General features: G+C 37.6%; 1 protein-coding gene across 5 annotated transcripts in view; it reads left to right on the forward strand.

The window, feature by feature from the left end:
* Positions 1-22407, forward strand: part of LOC121389865 (voltage-gated potassium channel subunit beta-2-like) — a 118189-nt gene that overhangs the window by 7348 nt on the left and 88434 nt on the right. For 4 of the 5 annotated variants that reach the window (XM_041521517.1, XM_041521512.1, XM_041521515.1 and 1 more), the window contains exons 2-3: positions 3610-3734; positions 9320-9385. In XM_041521517.1, coding sequence (XP_041377451.1) covers positions 9348-9385 — 38 coding nt within the window. In that variant the 5' untranslated portion in view covers positions 3610-3734; positions 9320-9347. The remainder of the gene's footprint in view (positions 1-3609; positions 3735-9319; positions 9386-22407) is intronic. The other variant, XM_041521513.1, reaches the window with a different exon arrangement.

Raw genomic sequence — 22407 nt, forward strand, 5'->3', positions numbered from 1 at the left:
AATTTTGACATATAGTCTTAGAGAGGAAACCTGCAACATTTTTCCATTATTAGCAAGGGATCTTTTATATATGCACTTTCCCATAAACAGGAAAGCACATACCTCAGTCTTTATCAGTTGTGGTGCACTGGCTGGAATGAGAAAACCCCCAGTCAGTTGAATGGATCCACTGAGGTGATTCGATCCTGCGACGAGAGCACTCACCAACTGAGGTCTCACTACACAGATCACTTCCGGATGAGAGTTCATTCATCACGGTCCACTATAGTTCCTAATTGTGACACATGTTATGGTTCACATATTCACTTCTAGGAAAACAATATGTATGTTTAATGGTAAGCCTTCTGGCTGTATTTTGCCTATGTTATTTTGTAATATTGTGCATCGACCTTTTGGGACATGGGTATATAGCGCAAGAGACAGCTGGAGTGAATCGGTTAATGAACCACCTGTTCGGACTGGTACTACAGCCAGATGCGGTCACATAGCAAAATAAATGCTTATATACTGAACAAAAAAAGAAACTTCCGATTTGTACATGTAGTATTTGTTGTGTTAAAGAATTCATTGTGTAATGAAATTATATAGGTAGTATTAGCCTTGAGCTGTATTATCAGGATTCATGAATTTTATCGATTATTTGTGCACTGTTAATCGTCAACAACGTGAAATTCAATTTGCACGTGCATGCATGGTTCGACATGTCCCGTGTAGTATTCGGTCAATTTGTTTTACTTGTCTTACTGACATTGTTGTCAAGTGAACGAAAACGCTTCAAAATTTGTAAAAAAGTTAACGTTTTTTACATTGTAGCATTTTTATTATGCCAAGAATACCCAATAATTTACGCGAACGGGTGATTGGCATGCTTGATGCTGGCATGTCGACAGAAGATGTTGCAAGGCATGTTGGGAGTTCTAGTCGAGCGATACGAAATCTTCACGTAAGATTTCGAACGACAGGAAGCACCAACGACTTGCCACGTTGTGGACGTCCGCGTGTTGCAACACGTGGTCAAGACCGCTATATCATGAACACACATTTGCGCAATCGATTCCAAACTGCTACTGCTGCTAACACACCTGGGCTTCATAATAACCGAATCAGTGGGCAAACTGTTCGTAATCGTCTGCGGGAGAACGGTTTACATGCACGACGTCCTTATGTCGGATGTGTTTTAACGCAACGTCATCGTCTTAATTGGGCAGGTGTACACACTCGTTGGATACGGCGACGCTGAAATACCGTTCTTTTTTTGGATGAATCCAGATTTTCTTTACAACGTGGTGATGGCAGGGTGCGCGTCTACCATAGGAGAAATGAACGCTATGCTGACTGTTGTGTTCTTGAACGAGATCGTTTCGGGGGTGGGGGTTGTGTCATGGTCTGGGCAGCCATTGCCCATGGTTATCGTTCACCACTAGTCATCATTGATGGCAATTTAAATGCTCAACGTTACCGCGATGACATTCTCGCTCATCACGTCATTCCTCTGTTCCATAACAACGGTTTGTTTTCATCAAGTTACGTTCAAGCAAAGTTAGCGGAAGTTTCTTATTTTGTTCAGTATATAATGTATGTTTGCAATGGTGTATGTTGTTAGTGCCAACGAGAACCCGTTCTATTGGCAATCTTTGTTTGAAGTTGGGCAATTTAACATGGGTTTCAATGGCAGATGACATCTGTTAAATCCTGCCCCTACATTTTTTCTAATGCAGCAATTGATCTTTTATATGCACTTTACCATGGACCAGAAAGCACATACCACAGTTCGATCCTGCAACGGAAGCACCTCGAGTGAACACACTTATGTAATAATCGCTAACACGCTATGTCAGTGATTCATAGTAAAAATAATTCACGTACAATTTTAAAGAAATGTTTAAAGTACAGTTTCTTTACACATTTAGAGCACATTGATTAATTAGTTACTGGCTATTGGGTGTCAGACATAATCATTTGGTAATTCTGACATTTCAGAGGAAACCCAGACAACGTTTTTCCATTAGCAGGTCTGGTCTGGTCAGGTCATACTAGTAGGGTTTAATATGCACATTCAGAGCAAGCTGTTGTAGCAAACAGTGCCTGTCATGGGCGCATGTTCTTGATTTAGCAAGCCCTTGCATTCAAGACAGGAATGGGGGGGGGGGGGGGGATAAAGGTGGGTTTCTCACTTACAACTTGCACACTTGAGGCAGATGAGGAAGCTGTGGGTTTGAATGTTTCTCAGTAGGAAAATTAAGCCAAAAAGTTGAAATATTATTATTATTTGTTTTTTGCAGTATGTTCTAAAGGATTTTGGTGATTGAATGCTAATTTTGAATATTTCGGTTGAAAAATAAAGTTGTCAGAGTTTTTGAATTTAAGCTTAAATTACATCTGTCATTATATGAACCTAGATTGGTTGGTGTATACGTAGCCCTTAAAAGGGCTGTCAGGGTTGTGGTTCAACATCAAAGTTAGTGATGTGCAGGAACTCAATGTGGTGTTCCTGCAAGATGTTGAGGTAGCAGTCTGTGAAGAACCTTGTTGATCATCCCATTGGTGGAGCTTTTCCACCGTAGGCCTGCTGGTATCAGCCTTTGTGATGAGTCATGATCATCACGTGCCCCTGCGTCAAGCCATTCAGGATAAAGCTGCCTTGCTGGTTGTCGTAGTGGTGCGGGAATGTCTTCCAGGATGGCTTGCTCGGTAGCATTTATTAAGTTGTTAGGTTAGCAGCTATTATATGTTGCTTTCTGGTTGGTCCTAACTGGTTACATTTTATTGTTTAGAATGTCCATTTCTGTACAACTGAAGTGTTATAGTCATCCTGATGTTTGTAATGCCAAGAAATGCATTTCTTCTTAATTCTAAAAATGCACGTGCGTCTGAGAAGTTCTGGTCGGGATGTAACCCAGTGGAAAAGTGCTTGCTTGATGCGCGGTTGGTCTGGGATAGATCCCTGTTGATGGGTCCATTGGGCTATTTCTCGTTCGAGCCAGTGCATCATGACTGGTGTATATCAAAGGCCTTGATATGTACTAGATCGGTCTGTGTGTTGGTGCATATAAAAGATCCCTTGCTGCTAATTGAAAAGAGTAGCCCATGAAATGGCGACAGCGGGTTTCCTCTCTCAATATCTGTGTGGTCCTTAACCATATGTCTGATGCCATATAACTGTAAATAAAATGTGTTGAGTGCGTCGTTAAATAAAACATTTCTTTCTGAGAAGTAATGGTTGTGGAGACGAGCTCTAGTGTATTTTTAAGAGGGAATTTCCCCGTTTCAATGTCATGGACTCTTGTGTCACTCTATTTCATCTTTATTCAGTTGTGTTATTGGTTTGTAGATTAACCAAACTTAGTTTCCTGTTTTCAGGGGTTCAAACTGGGGTCTTTTGACTTTAAAATGTGCTGAGGTGTCATTAAATAAATCTTTCCTTTATTTTGAGTAATATATAATCTTGATCAGGTGATTATTACATTATTGATGGTGCCATTCACATCGGCGACTTAATTGATAGTTACATGCTACCCAGAGAGAGACCATTAGAATCATTCATTATATATCGCCCAATTGCATGCATGAACTACCAGTGTAAATGTGCTAACAATCATGACATTTCAGCTCTGGTAATTGTGATTGAATTACAAACAACAATACGGTTCTAAATTGGATCTATGCGTATACAAGAAAACGATGTGTTGATCGAATGAGTTGTATGGATGGACGAAACAAAACCGAAAGTGCAGGTAATATTATTTGGCAGAAATGTGAGTGGGTTTTTGAAATTATATCTGTTTTATTGTATACAGCAGGCATGAAAATAAGCATGGTGTCCGTTAACCTATGTGCTGTTCACGACAGAATGCAGATCTGCTAATTACATACTGATACGTTCTAATCCCATATCAACTCGAATAACATTTTAAAAATAAATTAAAAAAGGTTTCTTTACAAATTACTATCAAATTGAATCTGTTAGGTAAAGTCTTCTTTTTTTAATACAGGTAGGAAGGTATGTGGTGGGCAGCCAAGATGAAGCATGTGCATTTCTATGGGCGGGATGCAGCCCAGTCGTAAAGCACTTGATTGATGTGTGGTATGTCTAGGATTGATCCCCGTCAGTGGTCCTATTGGGCTATTTAATTCTCTTTCCAGCCAGTGCACCACGACTGGTATATCAAAGGCCATGGTACATGTATGTGCTATCATGTTGTAGGGAGGTGCATATTATAAACAATCCCTTGCTACTAATGAAACAAATGTAGTGGGTTTCCTCTCCTTTCTAAGACTATATATCAAAATTACCAAATGTTTGACATTGAATAGCCGATGATTAATAAATCAATGTGTTCTAGTGTACCGTATATCTTTGCCTATAAGTCGATCTCGGCTATAAGTCGAGTCCCTAATTTCAAGCCCTGAAAACATATTTTTTTTATTGACCCGTTTATAAGTCGACCATGAAAAACAACTTATAAATATTGAAGTATTTCTTATTTTCAGCACATGAGAACAATAATGTACAATATTTGAACAAAAGAAAATTATTTTACAAACTTCGGTTTTAACAAACAAGTAACATAGCATCAAAACCGAAATATTCCCTTAGTAGATAGATGGTTTTGTGCAAAGACAACAACTTTATTTATATACACTGACAACAGATCACTACAATAAAACTGAAAATATCAGTTAATCACATGTTTTGCCGCCATATTAATACATGTAAGGAGGATAACTCTGGAAAGTACACTGGTTTTTATGTATGTCCCTATAGCTCTAGTGAACTGCAGATATCAGTCTAAGCTGTTTTAAGGGAAAGCTCAGTTAATGACTGACAAAACATTGTTTGAACAACCATTAATGCCAGTGACCAGATTTCAAAATAAACTCAAGCAACAGGTAGTTAGTATTGTTTACATTTTTGCTATTAGTGATGACTGTTATTTTAACTAAGTGGACTGTTCTCTTGGCATGTGAGTGAGATTGCACGCCTTTTTGCATAACCAAAACCGTTCTAATGCCAAAAAAAAAAAGGTTATACAAAATAAATGTGGTCAAATCAACATATTTGAGTATAAATACAGGGCATACTTCAACAATAAAACTTGTAAAATAATCCCCAAAATGGTAATATTTTTGGGTGAAATTTTTTTACCCTCTTATAAGTCGACCCCCAAAGTTATAAAATAATTTTTGGGTGAAAAAAATTCGACTTATAGGTGAAGATATATGGTAGTTCTACCTTTATCTTTGTGTATTGCATTATTGATTACTTCAGTGACAATGCAAGTGATGATGTGTACACTGGCCTCTGTGGCGTAGTGGTTAAGCCATTGGACTAAAGGCTGGTAGGTACAGGGTTCACAGCCCGGTACCGGCTCCAACCCAGAGCGAGTTCTTAAGGGCTCAATGGGTGTAAGGCCACTACACCCTCTTCTCTCTCACTAACCACTTACCAACTAACAACTAACCAGTTCTTGACAGACAGCCTAGATAGCTGAGGTGTGTGCCCAGGACAGCGTGCTTGAACCTTAATTGGATATAAGCACGGAAATAAGTTGAAATGTAATGAAACATTGGCTGTTTTAGCATTTTGTCTCCACCCCTGTATTAAAAATGAGATTATATATATATATATATATATATATATATATATATATATATATATATATACACATGGAAATAAATTAAGCAACACCCAATTCATAGACCTATAATTCTGTGAATTAAGAAAACAGAGCATTTTCCTGAATGATATATTGACATGTGGCATCTTGCTGAATAGCATGACTTTATGGATATATTCAATTCAACGACGAACAATGCATGTGAAATGTCATACCCTCAACAGTGTTGAAATCAAGTTTGTAATGATTACATGTCACACTCTCTCCTGTCAATTTGCATTGAATATTCAGTACCATAATTGTCATAGCACGTCGTAAATTGTCAGAGGCTACAAGGTGGCAAATTATTGGCATGAGAAATGCTGGAATGTCCCTCAGACAAATTGGACGTTAACTTGGGCGCAATATTTCCATCATTTCAAGACTGTTGAACAAACACAGGGCTACCAATGATGTTAAAGATCGTCCAAGACCTGGCAGATCCTGTAAGACAACAATAAGAGAGGATAGAGCATTGTTGAGACTTGTTAGGTGTCATTCATGGGACTCAAGCACATCTTTAAAACAACAGTGGTTACCAGGGAGAGCCATTTCCTACAGGACCGTCAGGAATCGGCTAAAAACGGCAGGATACAGGGCCAGAAGACCCACCAAGCATATAAAACTGTCTCCAGTTCACAAAGCAGCACAACTTGCCTGGTGTAATCAACGTGTTCGCTGGAACATTGCATCATGGTGGAGGATTCACTTTTCCGATGAGAGTCATTTCTTATTGCATATGGTGGATGGTCGTAAACATATCTGGAGAGAAAGGAACACAGCCATGATTCCCCACAATATCCAGGAAATGGTTCCCCTTGGGGGAGGGTCAGTGATGGTATGGGGATGCATTTTCTTGGGTTGCAAAATGGACCTCATCATCATTCGTGGTAACCTTAATGGGCCTCAGTATCAACAGGAGATCCTTGAGAGAGCTGTTGTCCCCCATTTTGATAATCATCCTCTAGCCACAAGACCCATCTTCATGGATGACAATGCCAGGCCTCACAGAGCACGTGCTGTCACCCAGTTCTTGCAATAGAATGCTGTTGAGACCATTCCATCACCAGCCATGAGTCCAGATCTCAATCCCATTGAGCATCTGTGGGACATTTTAGGCCATCATGTTCGACAGAGAGACCCACATGTCCAGACTCTCAATGAATTGACTGCTGCTTTGCATGATGATTGGAACAGGATTCCTCAAAATCAAATCCAGAGATTGATCCAAGGAATGAGGAGGCGTCTTGAAGCAGTTGTTCATGTGCGGGAGGTTACACAAAATATTGATGGAAAGTCAATATTTGGACTTGACAGACATTATTCTTCAATTTCAAGAACCAGATGTGTGCATGGTACTGACAGTTAAGTCTGTGCAACAACAGTGAAATTCGTAATGTTTTTGAATGAAATGAAGACATTTTCCAAATCTGTACCATCTTCAAATAAACCACATTGTGTTATGGTATTATTGGCTATGTTTCTCCTCATCCCTTTTTGTTCACTGAAAATTTCATATGGTATGGAAATCTTTGACACATTTCATGCACCAGTTCATTAAAGTTGCTCAGTCTGAGTGTCACGGGGGTTCTATAATTCCCGTAACTGAATAAAACACGATTATCAAAATATCTCTCCTAACTGTATATCTATTAGATCTCTCTGTAACAGGCGGTTAAACCCTAGTTTGGCTCGTCTCTAGGTATGATCAGAGATACGATCTTATATAAAGTATATAGTATTATAGCACGTTTAGCTCACTAGAAACACAACAAAACACAATACACTTTGGAATCTGTATTAATCTATGCTGACAAATGTACAGCCGTAGTAGTTAATTAATAACAGCAATAATAACAACCCAGAACTGATCACTTAATTAGTTAATCTCTAGGTGTCTAGTTACACAATATGCGAATCACTTCACCATTACATCACACCCACCCGTGTGATAATTGAGAAACGCTTCCAGGAGAAGTTAATTAATAAAGGAATTACAACACCATTCCTAACTGGTTAATTTTTAATTAACCCTTACTACTCGTTCAGTAACGTGTGATAATTTAGGAACGCTTCCAGGGGAACTTAATTAATAAAGGAATTACAGCTCTATTCCTAACGGGTTAATTTTTAATTAACCCTAACTACTCATTCAGTAACCTTGTGACACAGAATTAATATTGGTACCTATCACAATAAAGACAATAACCTACAGTGTACCTAGGTCGTCTAGGATGACTGGCTAAGCTTTATATTACCAAATACTCATATAATGTTAGAACAAAAAGTCTATGATTTACTTCGTCAGATGACCGAAGACACTGTCTAAAGAATATTGGTATAATACAGTATCAAAATATTTAAAGTCACATCAATCACATCAAGGTTATACACAGAGCAGAAATGATATTTACCAAAGTCCAAACGGACTAACGTTCCCGCGAAGCTTCCTTTTCGTTCTCCTCGATATCTCTAAAACACTAGCTATTTATTATAAATCAGGATTTTGCCTGGGGGTACAAGGTGGTACCTCACATATCATCTCATATTCTACCTCTACTAGAGTCGGTATATTTCTCTCTGATCGTCAGTCTGGCTGTCGCCAACCGCGAGCAATCTCCTGGCCATAAACAGCACTACCGGAGATATTACGTAACTACTAGCCACATGGCCTCCGCACCTGGCTGGGTGAGTATTAGGCATACCGATCGAAGACCGTCACGCAGAAGTATTACGTAACAAGTTGCCCATCTGGGCTTAAGTGCAATTAAACTGCACACTGCCCTCTAACACAAGTAAAATTGCCACAGGCGAAACAAATTTAAGAGCATGTACCGTCACACTGAGCAAATACGGGTGTTGCTTAATTAATTTCCATATGTATATATATATATAATTTGATGGTAATTTGTTAAGAAACCTTTATTTCCACTGAAATGTTTTTTTTTCAAATAATGTTATTTGAGTTGGTATGGAATTAACACTTAATAATATGATTTTATAAATATGAATTTTAACTTTATTCATTATGAAGTTACATGAAGTTATGAAGTTGTTAATTGACTGAAAATTGAAGTTACGTAATTCATCGGTTCCCTTTTTGATGCAAACAGACTATAACTTATAAGTGGCTATGATAATAGCAGTAGCCACTAGAATTATTGCTTGATGCTTAGTAGTGAATACTCCTGGTAATTTATTTACACATTTACAATGAAGTTTGCAATTCCCATCATATTTATTGTTTAAGCCCTTCACAGATGCACTGTTGCTTTGCTATTCATTCACATCATTGTATTAACACTTGTACATGTATGTGTATCTCATATTGGAATAAAACAGTTGATCAAAGTGGTGTTTTCATTTCATTTTAAAATCTACCAGTGGGTTTCCTCTCTTACTTTTAAAACAAAATATCACAATAACCAAAAAGTGCTTCAGCAAAACAGTTGTTCCTTTTCTTTGAGCAGTGCATATAGCATGTGAATTTACAAGATACCAAGATATGACAATATTTTAAATAGCTCACCATAATCTAAAGTCAGGAGATCAATTAATTACACTTTACTCAATGTTTTTTCCATTTTTCATGGTGAGGTATATTTCATATATAAAATTAGTAAACAGTAACATGATATTTATGTTTTGCTTTTCTGTTCCAGATGACTGAAGGATTTTCTAAATGGTAACATGTCTTCCAAGAGTGCCACCACACTGGTGCAGTATGGGTAAGTATATTTAAACAAATCAAATAACAGCAGGTCATATTTCACTTCATATTTTGAGTCCTGTAGATCTGACAGTGACCCCCACCCCCCACCCCCCACCCCCCACCCCCCATAATACATGAACTACTGTTAGCTGATGTTGTGAAGTTAAGTAAACTGATGACTTATTTCAGTCTTCACCATGAGCAAAATTAAGGTGAGCTAAAGATCACTCTCCTAAAATTATGGTATTACGCGAGCAATCACGTGACGTTTCAAATAAAATGCATTAAAATTTTTATTACAAGATGACCAATTTGTCACTATCCTAAAACTTTGCAGGCGAGTATGGAAGGGAACGGGAGCGATCATTTACCTTTTGTAGCTAAGACTCTTCTTTGATTAGTGTCTGTCACAGTATTAAGGTTGTGTTTAGTGTACATCGTTTTCATTTTATACTTGATGAACTGCTTCAGTCTACCTCATGCGCAACTGAAATTAATTTTTGTATTAGGTAAACTAAAAAGCGTTAAACGAACACGCACTAAAATTTAATATGAAAATTAAAATGTGTTAAAATCATACTGAAGTGACTGAAAAATCAAGATTAGGTTTAAACAGAAGCAGAACGGGGCAAGTCAAGTATAAATCTAGCTTTAGGCAAGTGCTCTATCAACTGAGCTAGCTCTCACCCCCATGTCACAAGACAACTGTAGGCTGATGTGACGTTTTAGTGAACTGACGACTACATGTATTCAGTGTCAAGGATGTGTGTAGTGTTGTACGTCGTCATCAGTCCATATTCGGTGAGCTGTATCTCAGGCATGTACTCTACCAGCTGATCTAAATCCCACCCTCATATTACATGACAACTGTGGTGAAGTTCAGTGTTTTTTTAATACTTGGTGAACTGCTTTGGCCATCTTAGGCAAGTGCTCTACCAACTGAGATAGATTCCACCCCCACATTACATGACAACTGTAGGCTGATGTTGTGAAGTCTGTGAGCTGATGACTTATTCAACAAATCTGTATCGCAACGTCACGGTTGTATTGTGTGTGTCTGTCATTCTACTCTTGGTGAACAACTTCAGTCATCTTAGGCAAGCACTCTACCAACTGAGCTAGATCCCACACCCTCACAATACATTATTACTGTTGTGAAGTTCAATAAACTGAAGACTTATTAGACAAGTCTCTCCGTTTCAAATTGTTTAGTGTATGTTATCATTCTGTATTTGGTGAACAACTTGTCATCTTAGGCAAGCACTCTACCAACTGAGCTAGATCCCACACCCTCACAATAAGTTACTACTGCTGTGAAGTTCAGTGAACTGAAGACATAATCAGCAAGTCTCTCCACCTCAAGGTTGTGTGTAGTGTATGTCTCTGTCATTTTCCATATTCGGTGAACAGCCTTGGTCATCTCAGGCAAGCACTCTACCGACTGAGCTAAATCCCACCCCCTCACAATACGTTACTACTGCTATGAAGGTCAGTGAACTGAAGACTTATTAGACAAGTCTCTCCACTTCAAGATTGTGTGTAGTGTGTGTCGCTGTCATCCTATACTTGGCGAACTGCTTCGGTCAGCAATTTTCCCCAGCTAATCAATAACCAATTCCAGCATGGGCAGACCCATCTTTCAGAGCTGGTCCAGAAATTATCGGTACGGAGGCCTGGGGAGGTACAGGGACGAAAGGAAAGGAAAGGAATGTTTTGTTTAACGATTCCTCAGTACATTTTAAACCACAGACCTTGCCGTTTTATGGGAGATATCACTGTCACTTCAGTGGGCGGCACGTAGCCCAGTGGTAAAGCGCTCGCTTCATGCACTGTCAATTTGAGATCGATCCACGTCGGTGAGCCCATTGGGCTATTTCTCGTTCCAGCCAGTGCATCACATATATCAAAGGTCATTGTATATGTGCTATCCTGTCTGTGAGGTTGTGCATATACATGTATATAAAAGAATCCTTGCTACTAATGGAAAAATGTAGCAGGTTTCGTCTCTAAGACTATGTCAAATTACCAAATGTTTGACATCCAATAGCAGATGATAAAAAAAATCAATATGCTCTTGTGATGTTGTTAAACAAAACAAACTATATCCAATTAAGGTTCAAGCACACTGTCCTGGGCAATGGCCCTAGTTTTGTCATTGAACAAAACAGTCTTTAACTTTGTATGTATATATACTAGTATATGTTTGATTGCTATCTGGCATGTTTTATACATATATATTCTAAAAAAAAAAAGAACTTTTTTTCGACATGAAGGTATGTAAATATATGTGTATACTTACATGTATATTTGATTGTTATATATACACAGCATGTGTTATTTTAATGTTTTCTTAACACTGAGATGACCTACATGTAAATTTATATGTTTGATTGCTCTATGGCATGTGATAAACATGTATATATATATATATATGTTTTTCATCTGCCAAAGAAGTAAGAGAGATATCTCTATTGATGTAGACAGCCAGGGGTTTCTGTGTGTCTGAGGCTGACTGCGTGTCGATCAAACCACTCAATAATACTGGCCAGTGGCCACTTTCTCCATCTGCCTACAATCATCACGACTAAACAATTAAACTGAGACATCCATCTGTGTCAGAACCTCAGAGACTTGTAGTATGTCAAACGTTTCTTTCCATTTAATTTTTGTGCTTAAATATACTGAAGACCAAAAGAAACACAGATATATAAATAAGGAGTATGTCTTTCCACAAAGTCGACCAATACACACCAAGCTTTCCTTCCCTTTTTTTATTTTTTTATTTTTTGAAGGGTGTGGTGCCACGCGGCCGCCCTCCTTTAATTTTCACCCAGCGAGAGCACTGTATAATTTTCAATTTAGTTTTGTTAAGAACAGATTAACACACATATATTGAGATAGAGGAGAATTACAGGTTGATCATTTGAGAGGATTGAGCCAGGACTGGCCTTAGTGATGTAGTGTTTAAGCCATCAGACTTAAGGCTGGTAGGTACTGGATTCACACCCCGGTACCAGCTCCCACCCAGAGCGAGTTTGACAACTCAATGGGTAGGTGTAAGGCCACAACACCAACTTGTCTCTGACTAACCACTATCAACAAACCAGTAACCCTCTGTGCTAAATAGACAGCCCAGATAGCCACGGTGTGAACCCAGGACAGGGCACTTGAACCCTAATTAGATATAAGCATTGAATGAGTATATTCAAATATAAACATTTAGCCAGGAATTGTTAGTTTTTTCAATTTTTTTTATTAGCAACAGTTGTTAATTGATTGAAAATTGATTAACAAATTTTACTAATTAATATTTAGAATTGTGTAGCAATCACTGAATCTTGCATAGCAAATCGCGATGCAACACTGAACAAACTGTTCCCTGTAAACGTTTACAATCATGTACCGGTAAAGCTATTTTAATTACCAATTAACGTTTACCCTGATTTGCATTTCTTTGCTGTTGAGTATACAATAGAACTGTCGTTGGCACATGCATAAGCCATGTCAGTACCACATAGAGTTGCATTACATCAACCTTTTTTCTGTTCATTTTAACTTAATTCTCATGTTTACATGAAAAACAGGCAGCAGCAGCAGCAGCAGAAGTATCTACCGAAAAGTGCCTGCATGCCTGCATGCCGCATAGTCCAGGATACACTGATGTTCTAGTATTCAACTATTCAAAAGAATTAACGTGCACATTCAGAACAAGCTGTTGTAGTGCACGTCTGTCCTGGGGACGGCCCATCCGTCAAGGACAGGAAAGGGGTGGGGTGGGTTGGAGGGGGGAATGCCTGCACTGGCAGGTGAAAGGGAGCACCAGCAGTCCAACCAGAGCCAGTAACAGGTGGAGGGTGGTAGTATATTGTACCAGAATATATAATGTTAAAGTGTGTTTTGTTGAATGACACCACTAAAGCACATTAATTTATTAATTATCGGCTACTGAATCTCTAACATTTGGTAATTTTGACATAATTTAGTCTTATTAAAAAAACCTGCTATATTTTTCCATTAGTAGCAAGGGATCCTTAATTGCACTATAGCACAGACAGGATAGCTCATACCATGGCCTTTGATATGCAAGTCACTGTGTATTGGCTGGAACATTAGATGTCAAAAAATTTGTAATTTTAACATATAGTCTTAGAGAGAAAACCAGCTACATTTTTCCATTAGTAGCAAGGTATCTTTATATGCACCATCCCACAGACAGGAGAGCACATACCACAGCCTTTGATATACCTATTGTGTTGCACTGGCTGGAATGAGAAATAGCCCAAAGGGCCCACCAATGGAGGTCGATCCTAGACCGTCTGCCCATCAAGTGAGTGCTTTGCCACTGGTTATGTCCAGCCCCACATGGAAAGAAGCATCTGATATATTTTTATTATCTGTTTGTTTGCAAATCTTTGGTGTTTAAGTACTGAAAATATATTGCATCCGTGGTCACCTTTGATAGATATAGCCCAAAGAGCCCCCTTATGGGGATCGATCCTAGAATGATTGCATATCAGGTGAATGCATGACCATGCACCGGACTTCAACCCACCCCTAGTATATATGTGAAGTACGAAAGTGCACTGGGCTATATAAGTTGACCGAGTATTTCCAACTGGCCAGTGCATGACCTGATTCCATTTGCCAATGAAGAAGCTGTATGTGCTGGGATCAGTTATAATCTTCCAATATTGATCAAACTGTCAGCCAAGATCTGATTGCAATGTTGTACATCAGAACAGGAAAAAAAAAAAAAAAAAAAAAAAAAAAATCACAAAATCTTGTTGCTTTGGAAATGAAAAAAAAAAAAAATGAAGAAAAAAGAACAAAGCATTGAATGACTTTAGCATGACAGAAAGAAAAGGAATTTGCTGGTTTAATGATACACCAATCTTTTTAAACTTCAGCTATTAGGTATCTTAATATCGTCTGACAAAGCAGATTTTAATTTTTTTTTACTGGTTCATGGATTCCCGTTAAAATAATTAAATTTCCGTTACAATTTAATGTTATCCCATTGGTCCAACCATGACAATGTGAGTTTGTTCATTTCTCGATGAACGTAAAAATAACATTGTCAGGGAACGCCATTTTATATTGGTAGTTTGTCTAACTGAGCGTTATAGTTTATGAAGCAAAAAATAGATCAAAATAAAATACAAACTTTTAGTGTTATTACTAGTAAGTATGTTTCAAATTTAATTATAAGGATTGTCTGTTATTTCTTTTACGTTCATCTGGGTATGAATTAAAAAAAAAATGTCCGCAAACGAGTGAAATAATTTACAATTGTTACGCGCTTTAGTGTGTGACAAAGAAAATTTATTTCATGAGGGACATAAACATGGTATGAAATCGTAGCAAGTTTAATATCCTATTTATCACCCATAATCGATCTTAATTTATATCACTCAACTCGTTTGGTTGGTGTTCATATAAGGTTGTAGTGCACCAATTGATAATGCCATCATTTGACGTCAAAGTGTTTCGTCCCACTTGGCATTCTAGTGGGACATATCACTTTGATATGTACTGAGATATTTTTAACCATATGGGTAATAATTAAGTACATATATCTTGGCTGCTACTCAAGACCAACAAATATATGTACAACTAAGTTTGTTTTTGATTTTTTAAATTGAAAGAATAATACAAACTATTGGCTTAAGATATACATTATTATTATCCCAGCAGTCACTTATAATGGGGTAAATATTTTTCATATTTTCTCAGTGAGAAATATTCTGCATTGGTGTAATATACTTTTATTATTATTATTATTTTTTTTATCCCACTGCCCCCTTTCCTTTCTCTCCTTTGAATTCCATCTCATTTCTTCCCGATCTGGCAACTTCTCCTATCTTTCAACTTCTTTCACTGTCCACCTCCACATCCCAGTCCTTATCTTTCCAACTGCGACAGGTGCTTGTCTCTTGTGGCTATCTGTGCTACACACCTGCCATCCCAATCAGCTTTTAGCTGTGGGCTTCGTCTGACCATTTCGGGGAGTGTTCCGTAGTTATTTCTGGCATTGTTAAGAGGCACTTGTAACTACCTACTATGCACCCCTACTACCGGCTGTTGTGGTGTAACATACTTAACTATTGAACGATTTCATGCTTACAAATCAATGACCTTGTTGGTACTAAAGATGATGTCATCACGATTTGCAAACACACACAATGACGTCATGTAGTATTGAAGAGTTCACAGTTATGGCTCTCTGTTTTCATCGTTAAATGCTCATTTACGTATATCGAAAATAAAAGGCTTTTAATGAAAAAAATAGCTGGATTAATAAAATAACAAACTCTGTACCAGATATTATTAAATTTATATCCCTCATAAAATAATTTTCATTGTCACTCGTTAAAGCTTGTGACAAGTGAAAATCATTTCACTTGGGACATAAATATGATACTAACTGGTAACTTGTTTATTATCCTTTTTAACCTCTGCACGAAACAGGAAACTAGACAGTTTATTTTTATTTCTCAGTCATTTTCTACTGGGTAACTTTAAAAAAAGTCAAATTAACAACAGTCCATGTTACCGTAAACATGTCCTTGAAAAACAGAAGGTTCTTGCCTTATTAATTAGTTACAAATGTATAGATTTTAAATATAAATCGGGTACATACATGTATATCTGTAATTTTGCCAATACTGGTTTCTGTTGTTAATTACTCAGACTACTTAAGATTTGCATGACTACACTTTTCATAGTTTACTGGGTTGGTTTTTTCCCCTTCCTTTTCTATCTCTAATTTTGCAAGTACAGTTTTCTGCCAATAATTGCTTGGAAGGATCAAGGATTTGCATACCACCAACATGATGAAACCTTTAGCTGTGGGACTAATTAATAGTAAGGACACTAGCAGATGTCTGCTTGTAATGCATGTAGGTTCGGCATGTGTAATGCATATGCATAATGTAGCAGTAATAGATTTGAACCGAATGCCATCTTTATGTGCACGGGCGACTGTGAAGCAACAATTCTCTTCATGTGAAGAATTTACGCAGTTGTCTTCCACTTCAAGTATAGTAATGTATCAGCAGAATTCGCTTGATGTAAATCCCCACAAAAATAAATAGGTTTTGTTCTATATCTCCCATGCTGTCTGCCTGTCCCTCCCTCCCTCCCTCCCTCCCTCCCTCCCTCCCTCTCTCTCTCTCTCTCTCTCTCTCTCTCTCTCTCTCTCTCTCTCTCTCTCTCTCTCTCTCTCTCTCTCTCTCTCTCTCTCTCTCTTTTTCTCTTTCTCATTTTCTCACTTTTTTACACTTTCTATTTCTTTCTTACTGTCTCTCTGTGTGTCTGTCTTTGTGTGTGTCTTTCTGTCTCTGTCTGTCTGTCTGTCTGTCTGTCTGTCTGTCTGTCTGTCTGTCTGTCTGTCTCTCTCTCTCTCTCTCTCTCTCTCTCTCTCTCTCTCTCTCTCTCTCTCTCTCTCTCTCTCTCTCTCTCTCTCTCTCTCTCTCTCTCTCTCTCTCTCTCTCTCTCTCTCTCTCTCTCTCTCTCTAACTCTCTCAAAAGTTTCTCCAAAATTATCTTAACACAGAGTTAAAAAAAAGTTACCTTCATGTTTAAATTATTAACTTGCTCAACTACATTTCTTTTTAAGTGTACCTGCTAAAAGTGAAAAGAAAAAGAAATGAAATATTTATTCGACCCCTGTAGTTGCCCATGGCATTTGGCAGTGCTGTCAAGATTTCTGCAGAGTTTTTAATTCTTCTAGTCTGACCGCGCATGAGGCGAGTGCTTTACCACTGCGCTCTGTCCCACCCCACATGGACAGATGCATCTCAATCCCTCGCCTCATTCAAATCCAGTTATTTTAAGCACTATTCAAATAATAATCAATTTTAAGATATACCTTTGTTGTTGATTTTGTTTGTTAAAATAATTATGATGTATTGAGTTATCACTGACTCAAGTTTCTTAACAAATTGATTTAAATATTATTTATATATTCATAATATGTGCTATTGTTCCTCATGCTATACATATTACATGTATGTTGATGTTGTTTCTTTGAATGTATGTATGTATAATATCATGTATAGATTAGAGAGGGCCTCATGGGAGACCAGTCACCTTGTACTGAATGTGTTTACCCTCTGAAAATAAAGAATTTTATTATTATTATTATTATCTGATATATTTTTACTATCTGTTTGCAAATCTTTGGTGTTAAGTACAGGAAATGTATTGCATGCTTGGTCACAGGTGCCAGGAAGATTTCATGCATGACCGACAGCATGTAGCCAACATGTATAATATATTATATACCGGTAGTGATTTCTTGGCTTTTCTTTTGCTTTCATCAGCAGTGTTTTGATGGATCAAACGAAAGGTCTTAGTATTTTGATGGATCAAACGAAAGGCCTCAACCAGTGCCCCAACAATGGGAACATCAAGGGCTGCGAAATGTACTTACACACTCGTGTAAGAAATGACCCATTGTACACAAGTGTAAGAAATGACCCGTTATACACACCCATGTAAGAAATGACCCTTTCTACACACCCATGTAAGAGATGACCCATTCTACACACCCGTGTAAGAAATGACCCTTTCTACACACCCATGTAAAAGATGACCCATTCTACACACTAGTGTAAGAAATGACCCGTTCTAGACACCTGTGTAAGAAATCACCCATTCTACACACCTGTATAAGAAATGACCCATTGTACACACCCGTGTAAGAAATGACCCATTCTACACACCTAAGAAATGACCTGTTCTACATACCCGTGTAAGAAATGACCCATTCTAGACATGTGTATAAGAAATGACCCGTTCTACACACATGTGTAAGAAATGACACATTGTACACACCCGTGTAAGAAATGACCCATTCTACACACCTAAGAAATGACCTGTTCTACACACCTGTGTAAGAAATGACCCATTGTACACACCCATGTAAGAAATGATCCATCCTACATACCCGTGTACTAGTAAGAAATGACCCATTCTACACACAGTGTCAGAAATGGCCCGTTATACACACCCGTATAAGAAATGACCCATTGTACACACCCGTATAAGAAATGACCCATTGTACACACCCGTGTAATAAATGACCTGTTCTACACCCATGCAAAAAGTTACCCGTTCTACACACCTGTGTAAGAAATGACCCATTGTATAAGTAAATATACCATGTAGTCTCGAACATATGGTGGAGATAACTTTGGAGACTTGTGACTGGTTGTTCCGCAGTGATGACCTAGTCCAATAAAATAAGGAGGACCAAAATTGATTGTTCTGTGACGTGTAATGCTAGCCTCAGACTACCAATTGCCAGCACAAAGTTAGTTTTATTGGCCACGCGTTAACGGAGCCTATAAAATGGTAAATTTGCTACTGTAAAACCACTGATACACATACGCAAATCGGAAAACACAGTAGGGTTATCCCTATTCTAATTAAACTGTTTGCTGGTTGATTTTAAATAGGAAATTGTCACATTTGTGGTAAGAATAAGCCTATAAACGTCACCAGCTGGTGACGTCCTTAGGCAGCCCATTAACAGACGATGTGTGGTTGAACAGTTAGCGGCTCGAACATAGATGTGTAATTTGACATATTTAATCTGCTCTCATGATTAGATAACAACTAATAAAGAATAATATGTTTATTTCTGACATAAAAACTTCTCGGTATTTAACGACTTCTGTACATAATATGAACGCTACAGAAATTGTCTTTATGACGTCATTACAAAACAACCCTGTTCCTCAGTTAACCTATGACGTATTTCTGCCAGAAAATTTGCGACCGGTATATCGGTGATTTTACCACCTGAAATTTTTAGCAGGGATCCAATCAGATTTGTTCTTACAAATGTGTTGAATTAGAATAAAAGTTTTATAAGCAAGGGCCCTGATGTTTTAGTTTAATTTAAACCTGGTTTTTAAGGATGTGTGAAAAATGGAATACTATTGGGCTATTACTCCTTATAGCCATTGCACCACGGCTGGTATATCAAAGACTGTGGTATGTTCTGTCTTGTCTGTGGGATGGTATATATACTCCTCCAAAAAAGTTAAGGATCATATATTAGATATATAATATTTTCTTATATAAAGATCAAAAGTGTTATTTTTAGTTTCACGATTAACAATGAGATACCGTACTTTGCGTGTAGATTGTTTTACACGATTATGCACAATTTGCATGTGCGCACCTGGGCTTAGAAGTAGCTTGGGTGAAAATCAGGGTGAAAACGCACTGTTTTGAAATTGCAAATTGAAAGCTCTGGTGAAATTGAATGTTGTCAGTTTGAGACTACACATCGTTTAATGTTAAAGTTCAGTTACAATGCCACCACGACGCCATTTGACAATTGAAGAGCGAGGCAGAGCAATTGGAATGCTTGAAAGTGGTCAAAGGCAAAGTATCACAAAGTGTTATTTCCAAATTGCAAACATGTTACAACAATACTGGACAATTGTGTGATAGACCCAGGAGTGGAAGACCGTGAGCTACTACACAGCGTCAAGACAGATTTATGGTGACATTGGCTCGTCGAAATCGTTTTGATGATGCTGCAAACCTGAATAGACAATTCCACCAGGCCACTGGAGTCCGCATCACCCTACAAACATTGAGAAACAGACTCCGTACAGCCAATTGCCGAGGCCGTAGGCCAGCAGTAAGGCCAATACTGCTCCCACATCACTGTCAAGCTCGACTGTTGTGGGTGCAAAACCACGTCTGATGGCAACGTCATCATTGGCATCCTGTTCTATTTACAGACGAGTCAAGATTTTGCTTGGACTTTAACGATGGCCGTAGACGTGTTTGGTGTCAATCAGGAGAGGGATATGCTGACTGTAACATATTGCAACACGATCGGTTTGGTGGGGGGTCAGTTATTGTATGGGGTGGAATATCTTTGGATGGTCGTACAGACTTATACGCCATCAGGAATGGAGCTCTTACCGCAGTTCGGTACAGAGATGAGATCCTTCATCCATTTGTGAGACCGTTTGCAGATGCCATTGGTCCTGAGTTTGTGCTAATGGACAATAACGCATGGCCACATAGAGCACGAATTGTGAGGGATTACCTTGAAGAAGAGACAATTGAAAGAATGGATTGGCCAGCTGTTTCTCCCAACCGTAACCCTATCGAACACATCTGGGATCAACTTCAGACACGCATTTCAAGACTTCATAACCCACCAAGAACCATAGACGACCTTGCAAATGCTCTGATGACAGAATGGCAGACCATTCCACTGCAGGACATTAGGCACTTGATACAGAGCATGCAGCGACGTTGCAGAGCAGTGATTAATGCTCGTGGTGGTCATACCCGCTACTAAATAGCAATTAGTGAACTGACTTTCACACATAATGAAAATTTCTGTTCCGCTGATCATTGAAAACCAGTATGAATTTTGTATGTGTTTTCGTTTTTATCAGAATTGTTTGTTTAATCACATTTTATACAGATAACAGCATGCACAAACAATTAATTAATAAACAACTATAGTTGAAACCAAATTTAAGCATTTTATCTTTTCTGGTTCTGATGTTATGTGCAAAGTAAATACCGATCCTTAACATTTTTGGAGGAGTATGTAAAAGATCCCTTGCTAGATATGAAAAAAATGTAGTGGGTTTCTTCTCTAAGTCTATGTGTCAAAATTACCAAATGTTTGACATCCAATAGTCGATGATTTATATATCAATGTGCTCTAGTGGTGATGTTAAACAAAACAAACTTTAACTTCTATTGTTTAAAAACATATTCAACTTGCATTTGATCCATTCTTTGATCAGTTACTAACAAAAAATTTACTTTGTCACCAGTGGAATTTGATTTGGTGTAAGGCAACCTTTAATGAAAGGAAATGAGGGCTTATCTTTTTTTCCACTTCTGTAATTTTCATGTAATTCCCCGAGTTATAGGCTATGGAAACAATTTAACATTCAATACAACTTCACTGAAAATAGACATGTTTTATGTTCTGGTGCCCCCCCCAAAAACAAGTTAAAAAGTTTAAATAAGAATGTGAAAAATGTTGGGAGGGGTGGGATATTTTTTGTTGTTTTATTTTTGTTTCTTTTCTTTCTGTTTTTAAAACTTTTATATATATATATATATATATATATATATATATATGAACTGAAAATGAATACATGTACTTGTAACATCAGTGTTTCTGCCAGAAAGATATTTTTGGGTATGGCACTATGGAATTGAATGCAACCACAGTCAACAGAGGGTATGAGGGGGCCTCCCCCAGAAAGAAAATGGGTTAAGTTAAGTTTAGGGTTAAGTTAAGTTTAGGGTTAGGATTAAGAAAATCGTACAGTAATAATAAGAGTTATTAATTTTGTCAAAAGGTTAACTTTAAAATTGTTTGGGTATGGCACCATACCCATTTTACCCTCTGGCAGAAACCCCGAACATGTAAATATATAGTTCCATTCCTGTTATCAATTTTATAATACTTGTTTGATATATATATATATATATATATATATATATATCTATACATGTATATACACATGTATATACACATATATATACATACACATATAGACATACACATATACACATACACATATACATATACACATATACACATACACATACACACATACACATACACATACACACATACATATACATATATATACATATATATAGTATATATATATATATATATATATATATATATATATATATTATATAACACACACATATATAATACATACATACACACACACACACACACACACACACACACACACACACACACACACACACACACACACACACACATATATATATATACATATATATGTATATATATATACATATATAGACATATATATATACATATATACAGTGGACTCTGTCTAAACCGGACTCACTCGTACCATCGAAATAGTGGCGTTTTACATAGAGGACCAGAGTTATGGTTCTTGAATGATCGACAACTTGGCTATCAACAAGACATTCGACCCATGGATGGTTGGTAAAGCACAGTCATACAAGGCAGACTTGCAATTGATT

The sequence above is a fragment of the Gigantopelta aegis genome, chromosome 15 (assembly GCF_016097555.1).
Source record: "Gigantopelta aegis isolate Gae_Host chromosome 15, Gae_host_genome, whole genome shotgun sequence".
Classification (NCBI taxonomy): domain Eukaryota; kingdom Metazoa; phylum Mollusca; class Gastropoda; order Neomphalida; family Peltospiridae; genus Gigantopelta; species Gigantopelta aegis.